The sequence below is a fragment of the Biomphalaria glabrata genome, chromosome 13 (assembly GCF_947242115.1).
Source record: "Biomphalaria glabrata chromosome 13, xgBioGlab47.1, whole genome shotgun sequence".
NCBI classification, from domain to species: Eukaryota; Metazoa; Mollusca; class Gastropoda; family Planorbidae; genus Biomphalaria; species Biomphalaria glabrata.
Window position 1 is genome coordinate 33801582 of NC_074723.1, and position 25961 is coordinate 33827542.

The following is a 25961-nucleotide window of genomic DNA, read 5'->3' on the forward strand; positions in this document are numbered from 1 at the left end:
TCACGTACACTGTATCTATATTTAGCCAAGGTCTGCCGACTAGATCAGCCAGCTCGGGAATTTCCATCACGCAGCAAACCTTCTGTTTTGAAATAAATGTGATTGGTTAGGAATATTAATTATTGTACATTGAGCTGCATTTATTGGTTGGCCATGCGACGGAGAGATGTTAGTCACGTGGTAACGCTCTAGAGCCCGGGAAGATTCTAGATTGCCGCCAGTCTCGTGAGGAATGTGCTAGGATTCAGATGTATATTTTTCAGTCTCATGTTGGAACTCAAAGAAAGATGACATGATCATATTATAGTGTAGATCGTTTAATTTAGTAGAAATATACATATTCTGTTTTAATCAAGTAAATTATTTGTGATTTTTTTTTTCCAAGTTTGAAATTAAAGTATTTGTTTTTGACGAGGAGAAGTTTCTTCATTGATTGTATTGATAACATACTTAGATCGTCCTATCGACTAGCAACTTCTAATTGATCCTCTTATCAACTGGCAACTTCTAGATGATCATCTTATCTACTAGCAACTTCTAAACGATCATCTTAACAACTGACGATTTCTAAATCCTCGGCGACCACGATCATTGATTGTGCTGTTTAGATCAAGATAACCTTCAACGTGACATCTATCTTAGCACCATTGATAGATCGTGACAGCCACCTTGACCTGCAATATATGTGGACGGAAGTGTCTCTCCAAAATAGGGCTTTACAGTCACATGAAAATGTTCGAGATGAACCATTGTCGTTCTACGACTGAAGGAGCCCAATATGAAATAATAACGAATGTATATATATATATATATATATATATATATATATATTCGTCAAATTTAATTTATACTTAAATTTTTTTAAAGCTTCTAATTACTCTTCTAAAACCTTGAAACATATTTTTGACTTCCTTATTTAAAATAAATCTTTGAATTATATACGAGCATTGTAATTTCGGTTCTATAAAATAAAGACACTAGTTACACATATGTAGATGTATTTATTAATGAAAAAAAAACATGCAAATAAAATTTGAAGATGTCTGTTTGGTTACTGTGTTTTGCAGAGCTTCTGCGTTAATTAATAATTATTTTTAAATATTTTATTTGCGTAGAGGTGTGTAGATTGCTTTTAATTGGTGAAAAGGCTAAAAGTGTCTACACTAATGGCAGTGTCTTCAATTACGAAGATTAAGGATGAGTGCAGTGTTTCACATCACGACGCAAACCCACTGGTGGTCTATTTAAGTTTTCTTCTGTCGTCTGCTTGTCTTCGATAGTGGCTTTTCTTTGAGCCTTTGTGAGACCTCTCCAAGTGTCTCTTGTAGAGGCCAACTGATGCCAGCTATATTTCTCTGCGCCAGTGAGGGCCAAATGGCACCTGAGTTGATCTTGACAGCGTTTTGTGGGGACAACTCTGTTACGCCGTCCTCCTCTAAGCTGGATTTGGCATGCGGTCGTTTCTCATGCGGGATAAAAGTCTGAACCAGAGCATATGTCAAAGAGTAATTAGTTCTTCTATAAAATAAGACGATGCGCAAATTTTTTATTAAAAGTTCCCCTTTTTAGACCTTGTGGTCTATAGGGCAGTTGATGTAAAGGTCATCTGTTTCTGTGGCCTACGGTAAACGAGGGTGTCATGTGGCCAGCACAACGACCAACCGCCTTTACTTTTCCCCAACTAATGTCAGGTACCCATTTAGAGCTGGGTGGACTCAGAGGCGCCCAAAGATCCCGAAATGAAAATCCTAGTCTTCACCGGGATTCGAACCGGGGACCTTCGGTTTGGGAGTCAAGCGCTATACCGCTCAGGCTCAATGATTCAAACTTGTAATGATTGCAATGAAATGTTTTAGTGTACTGCTGTACGCTTAGTGACATAATAAGGAGGTATTAATAAATATTAAGATAGTGAAAATTCTGAAAACCTATACAACTGCCGACATTTAGATTTTCCATGGGGCTAAAAAGATAACAATATTTTTTTTACATGTAAATACGTTGACATTATAATTTTCAAGAATATCGTAGGAATCGCCTTTAAAACATGCTTGGCATCTGGCAAGAGTATTAGCTAAATTAGCTAAAGAACGCTTCTTTAATGTTTGAAAGTAACAATACATAACTATAAAAACCTCAGTTTTCAATGGCACAGTGGTTCACGTTTGGCTTGAGGAGGCTTGAGCCCTCTAGTTCGAATCCAGATAGTTCAATTTTTTAAAACAAATGCATTTAAAAAGCGATGACCTAGATAACCCATTTAGTCTCCTCCACCCCATTCCGAACTGTTCCAGACAAGTGATTTGATCGTCGCGTAATGAGAAATCTAAAAGCATACAATTGCACTAAACAAAAACAATTTGTAAAATTATTTCTAGTTGCACAGTTTTATTATAGCTGGTCTAGATTTATTGCGGATTTAAATAGATGATCGATCCAAACTAATTGATAAAACTAATCGTGATTATAAGCCTTTAAAAAAATATTTAAAAATATTTTGTTATGATATTCCAAAACGAAATTTCATATCCTCACTTAACAATTATGGTTTGCTATGTTTAACATAATTTGGCATTTGTAGTTATGGTTAACTAAGTGTAATTATGGTTTTATGTGTAATTATCTTTTGCTATGTGTAATTATATTTTTTTTTACGGCTACGATAAGTCATAGTTGTATTGTATCTTTAGGAAAAAAATTGATATTATAATTTGACGTTACTGGATATGAATTCTAAAAACAAAAATATGTGTATCTACCTTTAACTGATCTTGAGACTCTTTTACAGAAACTACAGCAGACTAGATAGTACTGAGCGATGTAACAGTTGCCATGAAAAAAATTAAGCAACGAATAACACAAAGAGCCTGGAGTGTCTCCAAATATACAGCTTTCTAGAGAAAGTATAGAAAACAAAAAATAAAAAAATATATTTCTTTATTAGACATATAGTTTAGTTAACTATCCAGAGGCGTAGCTAGGGTGGGGGAAGAACGGTGAGAATTTGAAAGATAATACGGACCCCCACTTGTGGGGGCCCCCAAATGAATGTGTTTTTTTTTACATTAAATATTAAATATTACTGCAAAATACAGGGCCCCTAAAGAGGTCAAGCCTTCAGGTCCCTACATGATGGCAAATTCCTAACTACGCCACTGTAACCATCCCTATTAAACTTAGCATAGACACAATATATCTGGTAAACTAAATAAGACTTCTTATACAAAGTATGTATAGTATAGAGACACTGTATTATCATTAATATAAAGTCGATGGAATGGTATAAAATTAAATCTATTTATTTTGTTTTATAAAGAACACTTTATAAATAAAAAAAAGGCTAGTGGTCTATAGAGCAAATGACGTAAAGTTTTTTCTGTTTATGTGACCTACGGTTGATGAGGGTGTCATGTGCAGGGGCGTAGCTAGGGATTTGGGGGCCCCGGGGGGATTGACCTCTTTGGGAGCACCCCACATTTTGACATTCGACATCATGACAGATAATTTACATACTAAATGTATAAGCCTACATTATTATTCGTACAGTTTATCAGTAAAGTTAACAAGAAATAATTATTAATTATTAAGAATCTTTTAATGAATAATACAGTCGTTTATTGTCGAATTAATGCACAAGTGACAAATCTCAATTCATGTCACATCACGTCGTACTTTCTGTGCAGCAAAGGTCATCTATAACATCATCTACGTCAATACAGTCTATTATTTGTGACTCCACAGACATTAAAACCATGCTAAGCCTTTTTGCGTCATTGTGCTCATGAGATAGTTTTTGATGAACTTGAACATTGAGAATAATCACTTATATGACAAAAGTGGTGTGAGTTAACAGTAATGAAACGTTTGGGCATACATTATTACCACATGAAGCCAGCTTCCTCAATATGTCGATTGGTGATTGCCTGATAATTGTTGCATGGTTCCGCTGTCATCCTCCTTCGCCCCCCCCCACCCCCACTCCCAGGTCGCGGGTTTAAGAAGTCAGGTGAGTGCGCCCCAAATGAAAAGATTGGTCCAATTTAACAATTCTAAACTCAAAAGACTCGCTGGCCATTGGATCATCACTACTCTAACGTACCGCTCGGGAACCTATAAAAGCCGGAGACGAAAGTTTCAGGTTAATGCCATTCTAGATCAGAAGACTCTCAAGTCAACGATTCATTTAGGAACTTGTGTGAGGCAAAGCGTTAGAGTTGGAAAAACTTTATCATTATTATTTAGGGTGTCTTCGCCTGTAACATTTATGTTTATGTATCATTACCATGTTAACACTTGTTTGCTTCTTAATATTACATTTGTAAATCTCTATAAATATGTGTTCCTCATTTACTCGTCAATGTTAATTGTACTTCCAACGGTGGACACCCCCCCCCTACAATTTAGGTAACCCTATTGTCTATTTAGATATTCGTTATTTATTTATAAACATATTCATCTGGACCTACTCACGTCTAGATTATTTCCTTACCTGTGCATATGTACCTGTATATGCGCACACATATCTATGCATATTATTATGCTTGTTTTAGCTATTCACATACTGTGCTGTCACCATGCATCCTTAGGCTGGAGAATCAGGCTCGCGTGTCTGCCCCACTATTTTCAGCTTGTCGGCCTGCATTAGTTGTGTGCCCTCTTCTACCCCCCCACCTTTTTTTTTGTTGTCATGGTCCTCTGGTCACGAGCGAAGGTAGACTTGTTAACTTGTGGGCCAATAAGGTCACAGTGTCTACAACCCTGTAATATGGTCCCCCTGTTTCCTTCCTCATTTATACCCCTGCCTTGTACATTAATATATGCATTTGTATAATTATTACTACATTATTTATACAACAATTATTATTAGACCTAATGAAATGCTGACTAGCATGTATCTTAGTCTGAGGGAGACGCTCCTATCAAGGATGCGCCACTCGCCAACCAGCCTGTATAGTTTAATAATTCAGGCTCCTCTCACGTCTCATCTCATAGCCTCCTACATCAGGGCTGGCGTGTTTTGTTGCATGAAGGTAGACCCCAGCAGCTTTCAACAAATTCCCGTTGAGGGTGAGTCATTCATCACCCTAGACTAGAACTGAAGGCATTCCAGGCTGAAGTCCCAGGACCGGTGTGCACCTACCACAGGAGTAAGCCCACCGGGTGGCATCCTCATATTCTTCACACTAGTGCCTGCCTACGCTCAAGGCACCAGCAACTGGCTACAACACAACGGAGCTTCAACTTACCCCACCCCGAAGGAGAATCTTGGATACAGATAAGTGAGAGACAGCCGAAAAAGCAAACCATACACGAGTTTTTATGAGCAACATCCTAGTGATGATATTATCTTAAAAGTTATCATAAAATCCTAAATCATCCTGTACATCACGCCCCCCCCCCCCTTTTACACGCTGATTGTATTTCTTCTTAATTATTTTTTATTAAATAAATTTGTTTCTTCCACAAAATCCTTAAGCTTTGGTTTTGCTTGTGCCTCTCTATGTGCCTATATAATACCAACAAAAGATTTACCACGTTGTGGCTCTAAGACTTTACCCCCTAGAAGTCGCAGGCCATCGTCCCCATCGGGAAGTGTAAACGGACCGACCGGCGGACTTATTCCACCACAAATATCCAACAATAATATATTGGACAAAGACATTAACAACAGGATAGTCAAAGCAATGGGCACCATGTCACGGAAAAGAGTGTGGGACAACATATTGCTGACTAACAATACTAAAGCCCTACTCTACCGGACCTGTGTGTTGAGCACCTTGCTATACGGAAGTGAAACATTGTCAGCCTACTCTTGGCAGGAAAAAAAGCTGAATGTCTTCCACCTCCAACGCCTAAGGCGGATCTTTAAAATAAGGTGTCAATATAAGATAACCAATGAGGAAGTGCTACGAAGAGTAGGGTGCCAGGGCATCCGCTCTGTTATCAGCAACAGACACCATTGCTTGGCCACGTTCGTAGAATGCCAGTAGGTCGGCTTCCACAAGACATTCTGTATGGCGATCTAATAGAAAGCAGGAGAGCCGCTGGTCGTCAAATTTTACGTTATACGGATGTATGCAAGAGCGACATGAAGTTCTTCAAAATCGACACTGGCAACTGGGAAGAGGTGGCACTGGACAGATCCATATTTATAATATAAAGCATAAAGTAAGTCGTATGTATGTATGTATGTATGTATGTATGTATGTATGTATGTATGTATCTATGTATGTATGTGTGTATGTGTAGATGTGTATATGTATAAGTGTTTGTATGTATGTATGTAGCCCAAAAAAAATGACCCCCCCCCCCAAAAAAAAAAAAAAAAAAAAAAGTTGCCCAGGTGTAAAAGTATTACAATTTCATGGATCCAGGTCATATAGCCATGTTTACATGAGACAAGACCAAAAGGTCACGCATGCGCAGAGCAGGGAACCTAGCGATGTTATCATTCGCCAAGGCTAAATCTAGTTATATGAACATATTTCGCAAACATATTTTTGTTTACTTTTACACATGATCATATAAGATTTAGTTAATTAAATAATTAATAAAATCGATTTTCGAAATTGTGTTTTTTTTTTAACTTTAATTTACATAAATTCATTTGCGATAAATGCGAATAGTTTTAGCCGTCTTGACATACATGTCCATAACTCCATTCATAAATCGCGAGCAATTTACTTAAGCCGCGTTGTGATACAAATAAAAATAACTTCAAAGGTCATAATTTCGCGCGCATAATAGGGGCTTATTATTGAAATAACAAAAAAAAAACTTTTCTTCTTCTTCTTCTTCTAGTCAGCTTTATTGCTGCTGAGCTGTCAGCTCTTTTGCAGACTGTGCCAAGGAAACAAAAGTGTTTTCTTCAGTTGTTCAGCACTGCCGTACAGGGTGTTGGTTATGTTGGGCTGTAGTGGAAGTAGGGTCTGCCTAAGGTGGATTAGGGAGGGGCATTCAAAGAGGATATGGTTTACGGTTTCAAAGGGGTGGGCGCAGTGTCTGCAAAGGGGGAGTTGTGTGGAGTTTATTTTGTTCAGGTGGTAATTTAATAGGGGGTGTGTCCTGTTATTAGTTGGAAGATTGTAGATTGTTCTTTGTGGGGGGAGGAAGTTAATAATGTCCAGTTTGTTAGGCGTAGTCATTTCTTTGTACATGGCTCTGCCCAACTACTTTTAGAATACTGTTTATAGGTCTATATGTTTTTAAAAGAATATTCCTACTTCACATTTCGCTTAATTGTTGGTCTTCATTTTCAATTTACTTTTTTTGTTTCCTCTTCACTTATGAGGCGCGGTGGCTGAGCTATTCGACCGGGGTTCGAATCCTGGTGAAGACTGGGATTTTTAATTTCTTTATTTTCGGGCGCCTCTGAGTCCACCCAGCTCTAATGGGTACCTGACATTAGTTGGGGAAAAGTAAAGTTTGTCGTTGTGCTGGCCACATGGCACCCTCGTTAACATTGGGCCACAGAACCAGATGACCTGTACATCATGTACATTAAGACTTCTTGACAACATAGTTACACATATACACAAACTACTGTGTCAACACATTCACAGCGTGTGAAAAGGATGCTCATGTGATTTGACACAGCATAATGTAAAGATGAAGTTCTATATCAGGGGTTCTTAACCCATGGGTCGGGACCTCCTTTTTGCAGGGGTCGCCTAAGACTAACAGAGATATGGATTTTTTTAAAAAATTCAAAACTTGAAATTTTCTAAGTTATTCTATTGGTAGTTACTAACAAATAATACAATTTATTGTTGTTTGAAGATAGATGTTGCCGAAAAATGTAGCACTGGATAAATCCACATGGAGAGAGCATAAAGGAAGGGTCTCGATTGCAGATGCAATACACAACAGAAGCAAAAAGAATGGTGAAAATGCAACGGCGCCTGGTGATTACATATGCCCAACCTTCAACCGCATCTGTATCAAGAATTGGACTCTATAGTCACACAAGAAGTTGCAAAGGGAGAACATGGTCTCTAGAGACGTAAAATGCCACAGAGACATGAATCAATAAATTTAATAAACGAATTAGTTGAAAAACTATGTGTAATAAATTGTTTTCTAAGGTATCTTAAACGAAGAAAAGAAATAATACTTGACTGAAGTGGTGGTTTAAGCTGAATTAGTTCCCTTTATTTTAGATTGTCTAAGGGAAGACAAACATAAAAAACAAACAAAATTAGATATAATAGATAATTATACAATCTTCCATGTTCTTCGACACTCTTGCTAGTATAGTGGTTACGTCATTGGTTTGAGAAGCCTGAGAAAACTTTAGCTCAGAAATTCTAAATCATATATATATATATATATGTACACTAGCCTGACATTGCTTACGGCCTGCGGGCCTTATTTTGTGTATTACTAATCTAGTGGATTGGATTTTTATCTATGCCAAATATTGTTAATGTTCCTTTCAAGTTTTGATCTGTCGAGACGAAAATAAAAGTAGTTTTGCGAAAACGGGTTTACCCTATAGGCCGATACATTCACATCTATTAAAAATAAAAGAAGCGCGAGATGAATAGGATATAAAGTACAATTAAAACGGGTTTACCCGATTTGTTCAATGAATGGGATTATAAAGTACGTCAGGGCGTCTAAATTCTCAGATATGTGGAACGAATTGATGTAAAAATGCTTTTGAAACACACATGCGAAGGCTAATTGTATTGCATAATTAAATCAAAAGACTATATTTTGTATTTTCACGTGTCTAAGTAAAAAACTATCTGTGCACATTGTAGTTATTAAAATTAGATCTAGGTCGTTTCGATTTTGTCTGATGTAAACTCGGCCTATATACATAAAATACTAATACTTTCATAGTGCTGGGCAACTTTTTTTCGAGGGTTCTAAGTTTGTTAATTTTTTCCTTAAGTTTGTTATTACCCAAAAACATGTATGGCACGTTTTATAAAGATTGGTCAAACGGTTTTGATTTCTAAGCAGGGCATACATATATATACGTATATACATACATATATATATATAACGATTGTACTAACGACACAATTCCAGTGTCACAATATCTTTATTTCAATGTTTTATATAAAGGTCTCAAATTGCAAAAAGATGAATGGTCTATTATCACACCACTGTTTGCATCTTTACTTAAAAAAAAGAGATCCACAGATAAAAGATAATTTGAAAATTCGTTATTCACGTCTGCAAAATTACATAACGAAAGCTAATTTAGAATTCATAAACTACAGACCATCAACTTGAGGAGCATATGGGTCGCTGACACATTGTCCATTGATGCAGATCTGAAACAAACGCAGGCAATGTAAAATTTGTAAAATAGTGTCACTGATAGTTGACAGGCTGCATATGTTGTTCCAAGATTGAGCAAAAATCCTGCTATACTTTATCACGTGATGCGTGGTAGTTGAGGGGTTAGGGGCTTGGTATTCTAACCAGAGGGTCTTGGGTTGGAACTTCGACGGAGACAAGTCATGTCTATTTGGGAGAAATATCTCAAAAGTTGAGAACACAAATTCTCTTTTTATCACACACTGTCAGGCTCCTTATGTCCATGTAGTGCGGAATCTTGGAGTTTTCTTTGACTCAACGCTATCTTTCGACCCTCACATAAGTAAACATTGCAAGGGTCTTTATCTGCAGCTACGCCGATTAGGCCATATCCGACCATATTTAACAACGGAGTCAACAAAAAAGATACTATCCCGACTTGACTACTGCAACGCCGTGCTAGAAGCTATATCGCACTAATAGTCTTAAGGCTTTTCCAGTGCACGGACCAAAAGTTAGGAACTCCCCATTGATCTCAAACAGACTACATGCTACACTACATTCAAGAAGGACATCACGACCTATCTGTTTTAAACTTTTTTTTTTTTTAGATTAGTTTGTCATTTTATCTCCGTGTTTATGGTTGTAGTACAGCGTGCGAAAGAGAGAGAAAGAGAGAGAAAGAGAGGAGAGAAAGAGAGAGGTCGTGAAATTTTATTGAAACAGACACACTAATTCACGGACTAAGAAGTATGCTAGGTTGATCATTAAAATGTGGCCCATTTATTAAGATTTTTGTTACAAATAAAAAAAAGGTCACAATAAGCAATATAAAGCCTAGGAACAAATCCGGCCGTAATAAAAAATACAAACTCTAGGAACAAATCAACGGATGTAGCTTGTGCATACTGCTAGTATTTAATTAGACTATTGGTTAATTTTTTTTTTATTAACAAAGCTTACCTTTACATCAAAAGAAGATGTCCTTGTGACAAAACTTACCTTTCCATCGCCACAAGATGTCCCGATGAGTGCAGCTTCCTGTAAACACCTGGTCGTCACAGGTTCTTTACAAAACATCAAATGACAGATGAGAGCGTTGTTACCTTCATTGCCATGCTGATTACACGAAAATGAATATAAAAAAAAAAGTTTTTATGTAGGTTAGATTTTTTTTTTTCAATTTGTAGTCACTTTGCTCTGAGAGTCAATGTTGGTAAAAAAAAAAAAACAACTAAGAAATTATTCACCAGTCACTCCAAATTTAATAACTAGTCGCAATCTCATATATACTCATAGAGTTGAACAAGCATATGTAACAATCAATATAAGAAACATTTTAAAAAAAAAAAAAGCTATCTTAGGGAAAAAACTCCGCACATAAATAAATAAATACATAAATAAATTATAGCTTTTATAGATCACTACTTTCATGCTTATAGCATGCTCAGAGCGCTCTCATTTGTGGACCAATGGGTGGGTATCTAATACAAGTTTTTTTTTTGCTGCCTTTAGTATTTCAGTAACGTGGAACATATTTCCATTATTCTGTATCAGACAAAATAATTAGTTACTAATAAATAATTGACTAATTGACTTTTCTTAGCGGCCTTCGAAAGAGCGCAGTTTTATTTATTATGCGAATAGTAGTATCACATTAAGATGTGAATCGGATACGAACAGCATAGAAGGCCTGAACCATTAACCGATATCGAAAAGTCCTCTATTTGCGGTGTGTGGCCTTAGCAGCATGCAAATGCTTGGAGCCACAGGTAAAAACTGGGCTCTGAGTGGAAACTCAGTTGGGGTGTATGGGGTTCTGTAGGAGAAGTAATACCCCTGTCAACTGGTCTGTCGGGCTCTCTATGCATCTCATTGACCTTAGTCTAGATCTAGATTTTATATCAAGATTCTAGATCTAGTCTAGATTATAAATCTATTTCTAAATCTATTTCTAGATCTAGAACTAGATCTAGTCTGTACGATAAATGCAAGGGGAGAAATTAATTTTTTTTTTGCCAATTGCCAATTTATTTTATTTTGTAAGTTGAATAAATATTTTTTTAGTTTCTCTTTATTACATTTATCATTTTATCAATTTTGAATGTATGGATAAGGTCAATAATTTAGCTATTAATTAATAAATATAAGTGTTCACTAAATGGATTTAAAGAGGCACGGTGGGTTAGTGATAAAGCGCTTGTCTTCCAAACTGGGGTTTTGGGTTTTAATCCCGGTGAAGACTTGGATTTTCACATTCGGGATCTTGAAGTCCATTCATTATTTAGGCGGGAAAAAAAGGTGGTTTGTCGTTATGCTGGTCACATGATACCCTCGTTAACCATGTCCCATACAAACAGATGATGTTTACATCATTTCCAAATAGATCACTAGTTATGAAAGGGGAAATTAACTAATGAATACATAAAAAAAAATTGTAATTGAAAAAGTAATTATGTTTGAAAAAAAAATATTTTAAAAGATTTAAACTTTAAAAGAAAAAAATTAATTGTATTTTATTATTATAATTATTATCTTATTGCCCAATGAGTTTTATATATTATTAATTTCAATGATTAAAACAAGACTATGGCTTGAATATTCCTTGTCCATTGGTGAATTCGATTGGGGCCACCTCTGAGTTTGTGTGATAACACAAACTTTTCTTGTAATCTTGTTATTTTATTGATTCGTTTCTTTTCTATTCCAATGAATTATAGTTTCAACTTGCACCAAAACAACGTATACTATTTTATACCAGACAGAGTTGATATTCGCTTTGGCAGATTACAAGCATAAGTACTATCCAAAAAAAATTAATAATAATTATGGGGTTACTGGATAGCGAAATTTATTTTTTTTATTTTTGCTTTAACTTAATAACTATTGTTATATTATATCATATGACAACTCAATAATAAAAAATATATATTGAATGTTGTCTAATGTTTCTGGGTTGCCATGGTAACGGCAGCCATCTTGAAAATAAACAAAAATTAGTTCTTATAGGAAAATTCTAAAATTTTTCAAAATAGATAAATTTCAAAGCTAAAAATACTTACACCTTAAAGTATAAAGGTGGCTGGAAGGAGCTAGTTAGATTTTATACATTTTCCCTTAGTATTGTGCATTTTATGATTTTTTAAAAAAGGGTGATTTTTTTCCTGTAAAATGCATCCACATTTTTTTCCCAAAAGATCATATATTAAAAACTTCTTCAGCTAAAGTCATTAAAACAAGCTGATTCTCTGTATTATTTATCTCTGAATATGTGTACCAAATTTGACACATTTATCTCTATTAGTTCTAGAGATTTTAGAAATATGTTACAGGGGGGGTCACAAAAAATGCATTCACTCAAAAACAGTGAATTTGTATTAAGAAAAATATGGAAAATAGTGTTCACCATGCATCATTAAAATGCTTTTTTTCAATAAAAAATGCTATTTTTTAGAAAATTTTTGGTGCCAGTTTATAAAATACATGTCAACCTATTTAATTACACCAAAATTGAAAAATCGATTTTTTTTACCCAAAATCGGATCCAGTAACCCCTTACCAATTAGTAAATCATTAGGTAATAATTAATCAATTTATGTTTAATCTAGCTGAAAAGGAGATGAACCTCATACATTTACGATAAATTGCAGTACTTAGCGGCTCCTTTCTTTACATAAGCTTTATTGTATGTTAAGTATTTTTCCGCATGAAGGAAAATCACTGTGTATGCGAGTTATTACGTAGAAAATTAAAAAAAAAAAGAATGTAGTCTAACAGGTGGATGTGTAAAATCATGAATGATGTGTTGACTTACGTAAATGTTTAAAACACTATAGAGTTTTTTTTAGCGTAGGCATCAAATAGTTATAGTACAGGTGTAATTTATCTCCCTTTGGGCCGTGGTCAAAAGTATTGTTACAAATGACCAGTGACAGAAAGAGGTTAACGTGTGACCCTGACGAGATAACACAGCAGCGGGTGTTCCCTGGAATGTACATGTATCAACAAAGACAGGATGTGACGTGTCCTTACGTGTTATTCCAGAAGGTACTAGCAATGTCCAGTGACAGATAGAGGTCACAACTTGTGACCCCGGCAAGATGACAATGCAGCCGATGTTTTTTGGAATCTACATGTATAAACAAAGACAGGATGTGACGTTTCCTCACATGTTATTCCAGAGGATACTAGGAGTGTTTGTACAACTTTGGAGGAGCGATTAGGGACTCTATATAAGCCAGAGAGTTAATGTGAAAGTCAGTCGTATGGAGTCGTGAGTGAGCCGTTACAGTCGATACAGACGATGTAAGACGTGTGCGGCTCTGTGGAAGAGAAATGTGTACGACTCGATGCAAGTTAACTAGGGTAGAGTTAACTGGAGTGGACTACTGTCGTTTAAGTCTATACAGCGAACTACAGTGGACTTGAGCCGTTACAGTCGATACAGTCGATGTAAGACGTGTACGGCTCTGATTCGATAGACTTGAGGACGACTTGGTTCAGCTTTGGGAGACCTGGAGCGACACTGGGAAGTGTGTCGTTGGTCTGTTCTGTGGAATACGGCTCGATGCAAGTTGAGAAGAGATGAATTGCAACGAAGTGAAGAGATGAATTGCAACGAAGTATAGCTAACTGTAAACTGACAGATATTGTACAGTCTTCTACAGTCTTCTACGCTACATGTTACAGTAACGAATTGTTAGAGTTAATAGTCAATAAAGTTATTTGAAACTGAAAGTTTAGTCGTCAAGTTCTTTGCTGTGTTTTTATTTGTGTGCCAACTAATACATCAAGCCAGAAGATTCGGAAATACGTAACAGTATTCTTTATTCTATTGTACCGGAACCAACTGTATGTGATTTATTATGTATACACTTAGGGGCGTGTCCATCTGTCGAATGTCAGAGCATACAAAAGTGGGAAAGATCCATATCTCGTTATGCTCGAGTATAGAAATACTCCGATAAGTGGACTGCCGTATTCACCATCACAACTGCTGACGAGTAGAAGACTCAGGGAATCATTCCAACTGATCACAAACTATTGAAACCATCGGTAGCTGAAAATGCAGAGACATTACTCAACGAACGACAGATGAAAAGCTAAGTGAAATACGATGCAAAAGCAAGACTACCTAAAGATTATTCTGTCGGAGAGAAAGTGAGAGTTCGTCTAGGACAACAAACATGGCAGAAAGCAGTTGTCATAAAAAAAAAACATTCAGCACCCAGATCTTACATCATAAAGATAAACGATAGAATAACATACAGAAGAAATCAACACTTTTTTGAATAAGAGTTTCAATGAAGACATCTCTGGGTACTATGATACCGATGAAGACAATGAACAGCAACTGTTATAACAAACGAAACAGACAGTTATAGACCAACGTCTAGAGAACTTGTGCCAGTCAAAACAACCAGAAGTGGTCGAATTGTTAAAGTTCCTAGTAGATATCAGTCTTAAGAACTTTAAAAGGAAGGATGTGATAATACCTTCAAAAGGAAGGATGAGCTAATACATATGATATTACGTCATTGTTTGTTATTTATGTTTTTGCGAAAGCAAAAGGATTTGACGGAAATAAAAAGAGAGTCTTCTATGTCTACTTTGATAATCACAGTCTCCGTTATTATTATTAATTACTGCCTACAGTATGTTTATGTTTATATCTATCTGTGACAACAGAACAGATTCTATGCACTGCTTCTAGTGTCCATTCTTTCAGTTGTTGATTCAAAAAGGCTCTCCAACAGTATGATTTCGTCGAGATGCAAGGAAACTGCCGACGTAGCTTCTTGTATTACTTGTTTTATTAAATCCCTGCTTCATCTTCTTTCAGTTTGGCCTATCTCTGGGGTTAATTTGCATGTAAAGTTCCAAAAAAGGTGTCCATTGTTGGATCTATCTCAGCAGAATGAAAAGCTGCAAGGTTGAGAGAGTGATTATGACAGTTCAGAAATGTTGCTTTTGGATTTATGCCCAACAGACGTATCCGCAGGCTAGACAGACGGCTATTCATTGTGGCTGCGTTATCATAGTTTAACCTTTGCGTCACGCTGTTTTGTAGCCCCACTCTGGTCAACTTGGCATGGGGGAAGTTGTCACAAACCGCTGTGAGCCCACACCCGTTTGTGTGTGTGTAGCAGAACAACCGCAGCCCACTACGGGCCTGGCTAAGGAATGTTAACCTAGCTGACCCCTTTTCCCGCCATCATGGCCTTAGTTATTGTGAAAAGTTTTAAGTCTGTTACTGTTATTTATATTTTAGATCTAATGCAATTATTTATGTTTTTAATATATTTTAATTAGTTGAATTAGATTTATTTTATTATTGGAAGGGGAAATAAGTATATTTTTTTTTTGCTTTAATGTTTATTTTGTTGTCCCGTGACCAGGGGCCTAGGCTACAACGAGGGCGGGGTGACATGGGAAATTTGGGGGAAAAAGGGGCAGTTGGCGCGGCGCCTTGGAGATACAAAGCCTTGGCTCTGACCAGATCGCGGCCTACGTCATAACTGGTCAGAGGCCAAGGTTTTGAGTCACTGATGATGCATGGGGACGTAACCACTGTGTTGCTGGGTAGTCCACATGGGAGGAATTTTGCTCTTGAAACGAACGGACAGTTAGCGTGGGTTTTGTAGAGCGGAGGGTCGCATTTCCCGCTTCTGCTTGTTTTCATATTATTGTACGAGAATACTAGTGAAATCTAACGTTCATAGTCATTTAGAGATCTGAGTTTAGTCACCAGTTGTTGATGTACCTGTATGCAAACGTTTTATTTGGAAGATTCTATATTGTGTGTAAATAAAGTTACAGTTTAACGTTATAGTTTCTAACTATATTCCGGTGTTTTGTTTTATATCTTAATTATATAGACAAACACCAAAATCGCGACAGGGCTAAAGCCACCCATGTTCCAGCGTCAACAGTCGGGCCTCCAGAATCACCCTAGACCACGACCAGTTAAAGCAGGCGCCAGCACACTGCTAGCGTCTTGTGACAACTAAAAAGTTCCCATAGAAAGAATAACATTTGTGTAATTTCACAAATAAAAAATATGCCATGATTGTGAAATTTCCTTTGACGAAAAGACATACATTTTAGGTATTTTGATTCATTTTCCCACCTTTGCAATTCACTCTTTTATCACTCTATAAAAAGGGTTTGTTGTTGTTGTTGTTGTTTTTTTTAATTTAGAATAAGCATGTTGTCATTGGATTGAGGAAAGATGAATAGAGGGGTAATAACTCGAGTGTAATGTTTAATTCTGAAATTATAGAAGCCAATAATGGACAATTCTAGCATTATTAAGAATAACTAATGGATATGTTAAACCCGATTCTGTATATTATGCTTATAGGAAAATAAATCGGTAACAAATCTATTAAAGATTTGCATTTAAAAATGTAAAACTAACTTAAATTGATCTCTGTGGGGAAAAAAATATTTTTCAAATGTAACAAAGTCAACGTACTGATAGACCTAGATCTAGGTTTAGTCTTTGTTATAAATTTAATCCATAAATGATGAAAAAGAACACACCCGTTAGACACTATTTGTCAATCAAATATATTAATTTATGTATTTACAAACAAATTTCGGACACCCATTTTGGGGCCCCCTCAAGTGGTGGCCCGGGGGTGGCCCCCCATCCCCCCCACTTAGCTACGCCACTGTATACACTTTTTTAAAAAAATAATGTAATCTTACAGGTGGAATTGTAGAATCATGTATGATGGGTTAACTTCTGTAAACGTTTAAAACACTCTTACTTTTTGTTAACCTAGGCCACAAACAGTTATAGTACAGGGTGTAATTTATCTCCCTTTGGGCCGTGGTCGCAGCCCTTTTGTCACCGATATAATTTAGATTCAACTAGGTAAACACGTGAATTTTCGAATACTCTAATGTCAGGCAATATGTGTCGAGGGGTATGCAGGCAAAGAAGTTATATTAATAAGGGTGTTATAGCGTAAGTGAGATGGCAAGAAATTATATAAATTAAAAGTGATTTCACTTACCCTGCAATAGTAGGAATTCTTTCCATAAATTTGCTGACACTGTTCGTCAGGTTTGATCAATTGACCCAAAAGTTTCTCAGATACATCAGGAATGTCTGCTGATGGTTCGATAGAGTAGACCAGACACGTATACCCTCGGCTTTGAATTAAGTATGTATACATTATCACAGGATAAACTACAAAAAAAAACTATAGATGACATACCGGGGTAATTCTCTTCTGTTATGATCTAATTTCCATAATCTATAAGATTATAATAATAATAATAATAATAATCTTTATTATCCGTAAGGAAATTTGTCTTACAATTTGTGCATTACACCAAACAAAAAACATTATAACTATAAGAAACCAAAGTGTACATTCACTTAGATGAATAGAGTTTATATTTTTACTACATAATCGAATTTATTTAAAATTTATAAAGTACTTTATCTGTAATTCTTACTTTGGGAGGCATTGATATGCACAATTGTTTTTTTAACTATCTTTAATAGATCACGAACAAAAAAAAAAGAATGAAAAGTTGAGTAATTATGTTGACTCTTTTAATACATCAGAAGTTTGACCTGGAGAAGTTAATAATCTTACTTAGGCACCTAATATAATGTTATATATATATATATATATATATAATGTTATAGTTATGTATACATTTAATGTTATAAATGAAGCAGCTGTACATGTGGAGCCACCCTGCGTAACCGGTCAGCTCATTTGACTTATTTCAGCTTAATTCTGGAATGTACGTGTGTAACAATTAGTCTATTTCCTAAGCTGGTCAATTTCCTAAACTTATCCATTTCCTAAACTTGACCATTTCCTAAACTTTTCCATTTCCTAAACTTTTCCATTTCCTAAGCTTGGCCATTTCCTAAGCTTGACCATTTCCTAAACTTTTCCATTTCCCAAGCTTGGCCATTTCCTAAGGTTGTCTATTTCCTAAGCTAATCCATTTCCTAAGCTTGGCCATTTCATAACGTTGTCTATTTCCTAAGCTTGGCCATTTCCTAAGGTTTTCTATTTCCTAAGCTAATCCATTTCCTAAGCTTGGCCATTTCCTAAGGTTGTCTATTTCCTAAGCTAATCCATTTCCTAAGCTTGGCCATTTCCTAAGGTTGTCTATTTCCTAAGCTAATCCATTTCCTATACTTTTCCATTTCCTAAAGTTGTCTATTTCCTAAGGTTGGCTATTTCCTAAGGTTGTCTATTTCCTAAGCTAATCCATTTCCTAAGCTTTGTCATTTCCTAAGGTTGTCTATTTCCTAAGCTAATCCATTTCCTAAGCTTGCCCATTTCCTAAGGTTGTCTATTTCCTAAGCTAATCCATTTCCTATACTTTTCCATTTCCTAAAGTTGTCTATTTCCTAAGGTTGGCTATTTCCTAAGGTTGTCTATTTCCTAAGCTAATCCATTTCCTATACTTTTCCATTTCCTAAAGTTGTCTATTTCCTAAGCTTGGCCATTTCCTAAGGTTGTCTATTTCCTAAGCTAATCCATTTCCTATACTTTTCCATTTCCTAAAGTTGTCTATTTCCTAAGGTTGGCTATTTCCTAAGGTTGTCTATTTCCTAAGCTAATCCATTTCCCAAGCTTGGCCATTTCCTAAGGTTGTCTATTTCCTAAGCTAATCCATTTCCTAAGCTTGGCCATTTCATAACGTTGTCTATTTCCTAAGCTTGGCCATTTCCTAAGGTTTTCTATTTCCTAAGCTAATCCATTTCCTAAGCTTGGCCATTTCCTAAGGTTGTCTATTTCCTAAGCTAATCCATTTCCTAAGCTTGGCCATTTCCTAAGGTTGTCTATTTCCTAAGCTAATCCATTTCCTATACTTTTCCATTTCCTAAAATTGTCTATTTCCTAAGGTTGGCTATTTCCTAAGGTTGTCTATTTCCTAAGCTAATCCATTTCCTAAGCTTTGTCATTTCCTAAGGTTGTCTATTTCCTAAGCTAATCCATTTCCTAAGCTTGCCCATTTCCTAAGGTTGTCTATTTCCTAAGCTAATCCATTTCCTATACTTTTCCATTTCCTAAAGTTGTCTATTTCCTAAGGTTGGCTATTTCCTAAGGTTGTCTATTTCCTAAGCTAATCCATTTCCTATACTTTTCCATTTCCTAAAGTTGTCTATTTCCTAAGCTTGGCCATTTCCTAAGGTTGTCTATTTCCTAAGCTAATCCATTTCCTATACTTTTCCATTTCCTAAAGTTGTCTATTTCCTAAGGTTGGCTATTTCCTAAGGTTGTCTATTTCCTAAGCTAATCCATTTCCTAAGCTTTGCCATTTCCTAAGGTTGTCTATTTCCTAAGCTAATCCATTTCCTATACTTTTCCATTTCCTAAAGTTGTCTATTTCCTAAGGTTGGCTATTTCCTAAAGTTGTCTATTTCCTAAAGTTGTCTATTTCCTAAAGTTGTCTATTTCCTAAGGTTGGCTATTTCCTAAAGTTGGCTATTTCCTAAAGTTGTCTATTTCCTAAAGTTGTCTATTTCCTAAAATTGTATATTTCCTAAAGTTGTCTATTTCCTAAAGTTGTCTATTTCCTAAAGTTGTCTATTTCCTAAAGTTATCTATTTCCTAAAGTTGTCTTTTTCCTAAAGTTGTCTATTTCCTAAGGTTGGCTATTACCTAAAGTTGTCTATTTCCTAAGGTTGGCTATTTCCTAAAGTTGTCTATTTCCTAAAGTTGTCTATTTCCTAAAGTTGTCTATTTCCTAAAGTTGTCTATTTCCTAAAGTTGTCTATTTCCTAAGGTTGGCTATTTCCTAAAGTTGTCTATTTCCTAAAGTTGTCTATTTCCTAAAGTTGTCTATTTCCTAAAGTTGTCTATTTCCTAAGGTTGGCTATTTCCTAAAGTTGTCTATTTCCTAAAGTTGTCTATTTCCTAAAGTTGTCTATTTCCTAAGGTTGGCTATTTCCTAAGCTTAAACAGTCTGATGCTACGTAAAAAGGTTTAGCACAAAATAAATGCAGAGTATAGAATAGTATAGATGCTAAATACTCACTATTATCTGCAGTTTCTCAGCTTATTTCAAAACATAAAACAGAATCAAATGTAACGTTAACCGCGTGCAGTAATAATATAACATTTTTGATAAATTCAACACCTATAAGCATATTTTTGGTGTAAGCAGCAAACTAAGGTTTGACATATAGCACTGACAGAAGGACTAACCACACAAAGCTAAGAACGGATTGTGATCTTGATCTAGTTACCCACCTGGTGCTCAATTTTTCCTTGATGAAGTTTGTAAAATAATTAATGCTGCAGGGTGAGAATCGCCACGGATTGAACTCTGTCCCAGGTGAAAGGTTAGCGCTACCTAAAATATATCTCTGAGATGGAGAGCAGGTGTTGTCGTCGCCGTCATGCTCTGCTGAGAGGCTGTAAAATATAATGTTTTCACAAGTTAATTAAAAAAAAAAAAAAGTAAAGTTCCCCTTTCAGACATTTTGGTCAATAGGGCAGATAATGTAAGGGTCATCTGTTTCTGTTCTTAACGAGGGTGTCACAACGATAACCGCCTTTACTTCCCCCCCCCCCCCAACTAATACCAGGTATCTATCAGAGGCGCCCAAAGATCCCGAAATTATAAATGAAAGTCTTCACGATGATTCGAACCCGGGGCCCCGGTTCGGAAGCCAAGCGCTTTACCGCTCAGCCACTGCTCCTCACAAGTTAGAACTTATAAATAGGTCTGTTAAGGAACGTCAGTCTGCATTCTCTTTATTTATATGGCTGTCTTGTAGTATTCTGCCAACTCCATTCTATTTAACAGTTAGTATAGAGACGCACCATAGTTGACTGACTCTGAACATTTCATTTAGTGACGTTACAGATTAGTGGGTTCTAGTTTATGCTAGTGAGTTGGTGTTAGGAATTTAAGACGGCAACATCACATTACGGACAGAGACTTGACTATGGCCTTTATGCATTAAACTTTACTCAAACAAGTCTGTTGCAGCAATAACATAGTATACAATTTACAAAGAAAAATTCATTAGTTTATATCATCGCGCGTAGGATTGGCATTTTCCACTTTGAATGACAACCCAAAATGACAATTTTTATCTATATATTTCCGGATATTTTTTTTTTAGTTTTCAAAAGATTTTCATGATTTTCGGAGATTTCCATGACTTTTTCGTACATTTCGCAATTTCCGGAGATTTCCATGACTTTTTCGTACATTTCGCATTTTCTGGAGATTTCCATGACTTTTTCGTACATTTCGCATTTTCTGGAGATTTCCATGACTTTTTCGTACATTTCGCAATTTCTGGAGATTTCCAGGAGCTTCTGGTAAATCAAGAGGCCGCGGGGAAATCTGTTATATGTTATAAAATGGTTAAATTTATAAATTTTAACACCTAAAATTTGCGCGGGTCATATGAAAGTTTGGGACCCACTGCGGTCACATAGGTTGCAGTGGTCTAATGCCGACTCTGCAAAATAGCGGCGTATGGTACGCCGCCGGTCGACTAGTAGTTTGTATTACAACAATAACCATATGACAGATTACTCTGTATCATCTGATGTTTTAAAGTTAAACAACTCAGAACTTAAAAAATCATTTTCCTCAGTTAAACATTGACTGTTGTTTTTCCCCTTCTATTCTGTTGATTCTTTTATATTTTAAAAGTGCAAGTTTAATTAGCCGCAATCCTTAGCCAATAACGTGGTACAAGGGAATGATGTTTATAACTTCTGTTTCCTTCAACAGCATCCGAGCAAATCATAACATAACTTTAGATGTTTAATATTTATTTAGTTCTATGTAAAAAAAAAATTAAAAGATTCTTTTTCAGACATGCGTTCTATAGCGCCAACGGTCAACCTGCAGGGTGTCATGTGGCCAGCAGAATGACCGACCACCTTTACTTTCACCAACTAAAGTCAGGTACTTATTAGAGTTGGGTGAACTCAGGGACGCCCTAAAAGTTCGAAATCCCAGTCTTCACCGAGATTCGAGCCCATGACCTCCAAGCGCTTAACCACTCAGCCGACGCGCTCCCAGTTAAATGTAAAACCTATTTTAAAACGCAAAAACCATATATAATATAAAGCACAAAGTTATGCGTATGTATGTCAAATAAATAGTATGTCTTGAATAAAAATTAAAATCATTTAACCAATTTAAAAAAAAAACAACTTTGCATAATATATTCAATGAATAATAACGGTAAAACCAACATCTGTAATGTTATGGCCTCCCTCAGTCGCGAAGGGACTAGTATGGATCATGTCATGAAAATGAGATGAATGTCTGTGGTTGGAACGATGACGCCCACTAATCGATTCTCAACCTTGTGACTGCTGTCAAATTACAGCCAGCCAACATCGACCTGTTCTTACACTTGTTTAGTTTCAAAGGTACAAAAATTTGTTCACCAATATCGACTATGAAAACAAAAATTTGTTCACCAATATCGACTATGAAAACAAAAATTTGTTCACCAATATCGACTATGAAAACAAAAATTTGTTCACCAATATCGACTATGAAAACAAAAATTTGTTCACCAATATCGACTATGAAAACAAAAATTTGTTCACCAATATCGACTATGAAAACAAAAATTAGCCCGCACTGATCTAGATATATATCTTATTATATAGACCCATAGCCTGTATATATATAGACCTATACAGATGTAATGAGTAAGGAAGTAAGCCTATAAACTATAAAGTATCGGACATCAAATATTATTGTACATCTAGATTTACATCTGTAACAATAGTTCCTAGACTGTAGATATAGTTTTATATATAGATCTATATAAAAGTACGTATTGCCAAATGTTTTGAGAGAAAAAAAGTTGCCCAACTCTTTATTGGATTTATAAAGCTCCACTTCTAATATTTTTGCATTTACGCGTTGCTTTTCTTATAAACATTAATATTGCTGTAACTCCGCTCCCGCGCCACACTGATGGTGCGCAACATCATTCAGCACACTGAGAAGTGTGTCGGTGGTCTGTCCTAGTATTTCGGTAGAAAAGGATTGGTGAAACTTAAGACGCTCTTTGGTATGATAGTGTCAATGACAGGTTTAATGGCGTAATGTTGCCGAATGCGAATGTCATGTAATACCGAGTTCTTGCTTCCTGAGGTGCTCTTGACACGTGACGAGAAAATAGTATAAACTGACCTAAGTCCGTTTCAGCAGACAAACCTGAAGTTTATTTTACTACAATAAAAATAATAATAATAATACACTGCACTCCTTGTTAGTGCTACAAGTCAAGAAATAATAAGCAATCCTATCCGCATAACAGCGGTATCAAAAGTATCCAATATATGTTAGTTACAAATCACGTCCGCATCTCAGCGGGTAACACTGTGTAGAAATATAGATTAACTAATACATGTCTCAAAAGACCACTGGCAACAACTGCCCACAAGTTACTTTCTAACTGAAATTACTACAGACTTTTCTAAGTCGCTACTGTCCATCCCGGACTAAAATATATATTTGACAACTCGGTCCAAAGAATACCACTTGACTTCTAACTTGACTTCACTTGTCTGCTTTACTTGACTGACCTCTAAGTCTAACTTTATTCATTCTACTTCCTGTTTTCTACATCAGGAATTCCACGTGTCTTTTAAGCTCTTAACATGACGTGAACTTTAGATCATGCAATGTCAACTAAGACTAATTATTTGTTTACTAGTCGACGCTCGGCGTAGAATACGCCGTTATTTTGCAGGGCCGGTCTTAGGTCAATGCAACCTATTTGATCGCAGTAGGCCCCGCAGTTTCATAGTACCCGCGATAATTCTAGGTGTAAATTATTAAATAAAACCATTTTATAACTCATAATAACAAAATTTCCACGCCCTCCTGATTTACCAATAGCTCTTTCAAATCTCGTGAAAAAGCAAAATATACGAAAAAGTTATGAAAATCTCCGGAAGTTATAAAAATCATTAAAAATTAAAAATTAAAAAAAATTCCTGAAATATATAAACGGAAATATGTATTTGTGGGAAGTCATTCATTATGGAAAACGCCAATCTTATCCGTATTTATGGAATCTGGTGAAAGAAGCTTCTCGCGCCTAAAACTAATGAAGAATGATTTAAGGTCAACAATTCTCAAAGATAGATTGAAACATTTGGTAATTCAGCGGTTGAGTCCGGCCCTACTATTTAGTCACGGGTGAATACAGAGTAGATTACTTGTTTTACCCTGTCCCCCTCTCTTTTTATTGCCGCTAAATTTACGTTGGGTAGAAATTTTTAAAAAGTGATCTTTCCATGACTTCTTAGTCACAATGGTTAAGTCCGGCCCTGCTATTTTGTGATGGGTGAATACTAGGTTACTTGTTCTTCTCCTCCCCCTTCTTTTTTTTTATTCGCAGAGCAACTCTACTCCGTCCGACTTGCAGAAATAAAAGAGCGATCTTTACTTTACTTCTTTTCCAAACTCTTGAGCCATAAAGAGAATTATATATAGAGATATTAGCTGTAAATAAATACATCCGCTGTTATTACCTCCTTGCTTTCGTTAAGTGCTTGCCTTAGAGTTATATCAATATTTCATCTTATTGTTTCTAATATACTTATCAGTAAATGTGAGTAACTATATTAATGATACGCAAATGAAGACCTGCGGTCTGCGTGTACACTCTGGCTAGTAACCACATAAAGAAGACGGAACTAAAAATATAAAATCTCGATCAATATATTGTATTCTGCTCAATTTCCAAGAGTACTCGATATTTGTTATGCTCTTCAGCGGTGTCTAGTACTTGAAAATGTAACTAAGTCCAACTGGAGGTAACACTGAACTCAATACTAGAACAGATAACACCGTCGAAAGGCCAACAATCGATAAATAAAGTCGACGCTGGTGTTGAAACAACAAACACTTTTAATATTGAATACGGGAACCGTCCGATGTCCTCTATTACTAGCCGTCTATATAATTCTTCTTATTCTTACTGTAAATAAGAAAGCGTCTTCATTCTAAAGCGTCGTCTAGAGAGTTCCTGTTTTTAACTATCTGTCACGTCAGTTGTCGCTAAGTAAAACTTTCCCCTTATTCCCGAAACAAATAATTAAGCCCTAATCATGTCATAACATATTACAAGTACTTTCTAAATAATAACAATAAAATAAGAACTAAGCAATGAGCTAGCCCCAGTGTTCAAAATACTCTTTCATGCTTCACTTAACCAGGGCAGAGTACCAAAGGACTGGAAAGAAGCTAATGTCACCCCCCTATTTAAAAAAGGAGAAAAATCCGACCCAATAAACTACAGACCAGTATCACTTACCAGCATCACATGTAAAATCCTAGAACACATAATATGTAGGAACATCATAAACCACTTAGACAAACATAATGTCCTCACACCATACCAACATGGCTTTAGGAAATATAGATCATGTGAAACACAACTAATAGGACTAATTGATGATTTTTCAAAGGGTTTAGATAATAGTGAACAAATAGATGCTATCTTACTAGATTTTTCTAAGACTTTTGACAAAGTTCACCACCATAGTTTGCTTAAAAAATTAAAATATTTTGGCATTAATGGTCCACTGCATCAGTGCATTAAAGATTTTCTGATAGGGAGAGAACAAACTGTAATAATAAATGGCTCTAAATCAACACCGATAACAGTAAACTCAGGTGTACCTCAAGGAACAGTC

The 25961-nt window shown here is 36.0% G+C and overlaps 1 protein-coding gene across 1 annotated transcript in view; it reads right to left on the reverse strand.

The window, feature by feature from the left end:
• LOC106057353 (uncharacterized) overlaps positions 1 to 21563 on the reverse strand; it is a 30457-nt gene extending 8894 nt beyond the window's left edge. The window contains exons 1-6 of the mRNA XM_013214517.2: positions 21523 to 21563; positions 20514 to 20678; positions 17298 to 17436; positions 10276 to 10392; positions 9236 to 9287; positions 2760 to 2894 (exon numbers count right to left, since the gene is read on the reverse strand). Of these exons, the coding sequence (XP_013069971.2) occupies positions 2760 to 2894; positions 9236 to 9287; positions 10276 to 10392; positions 17298 to 17436; positions 20514 to 20678; positions 21523 to 21563 (649 nt within the window). The remainder of the gene's footprint in view (positions 1 to 2759; positions 2895 to 9235; positions 9288 to 10275; positions 10393 to 17297; positions 17437 to 20513; positions 20679 to 21522) is intronic.
• Positions 21564 to 25961: the final 4398 nt, after the last annotated feature.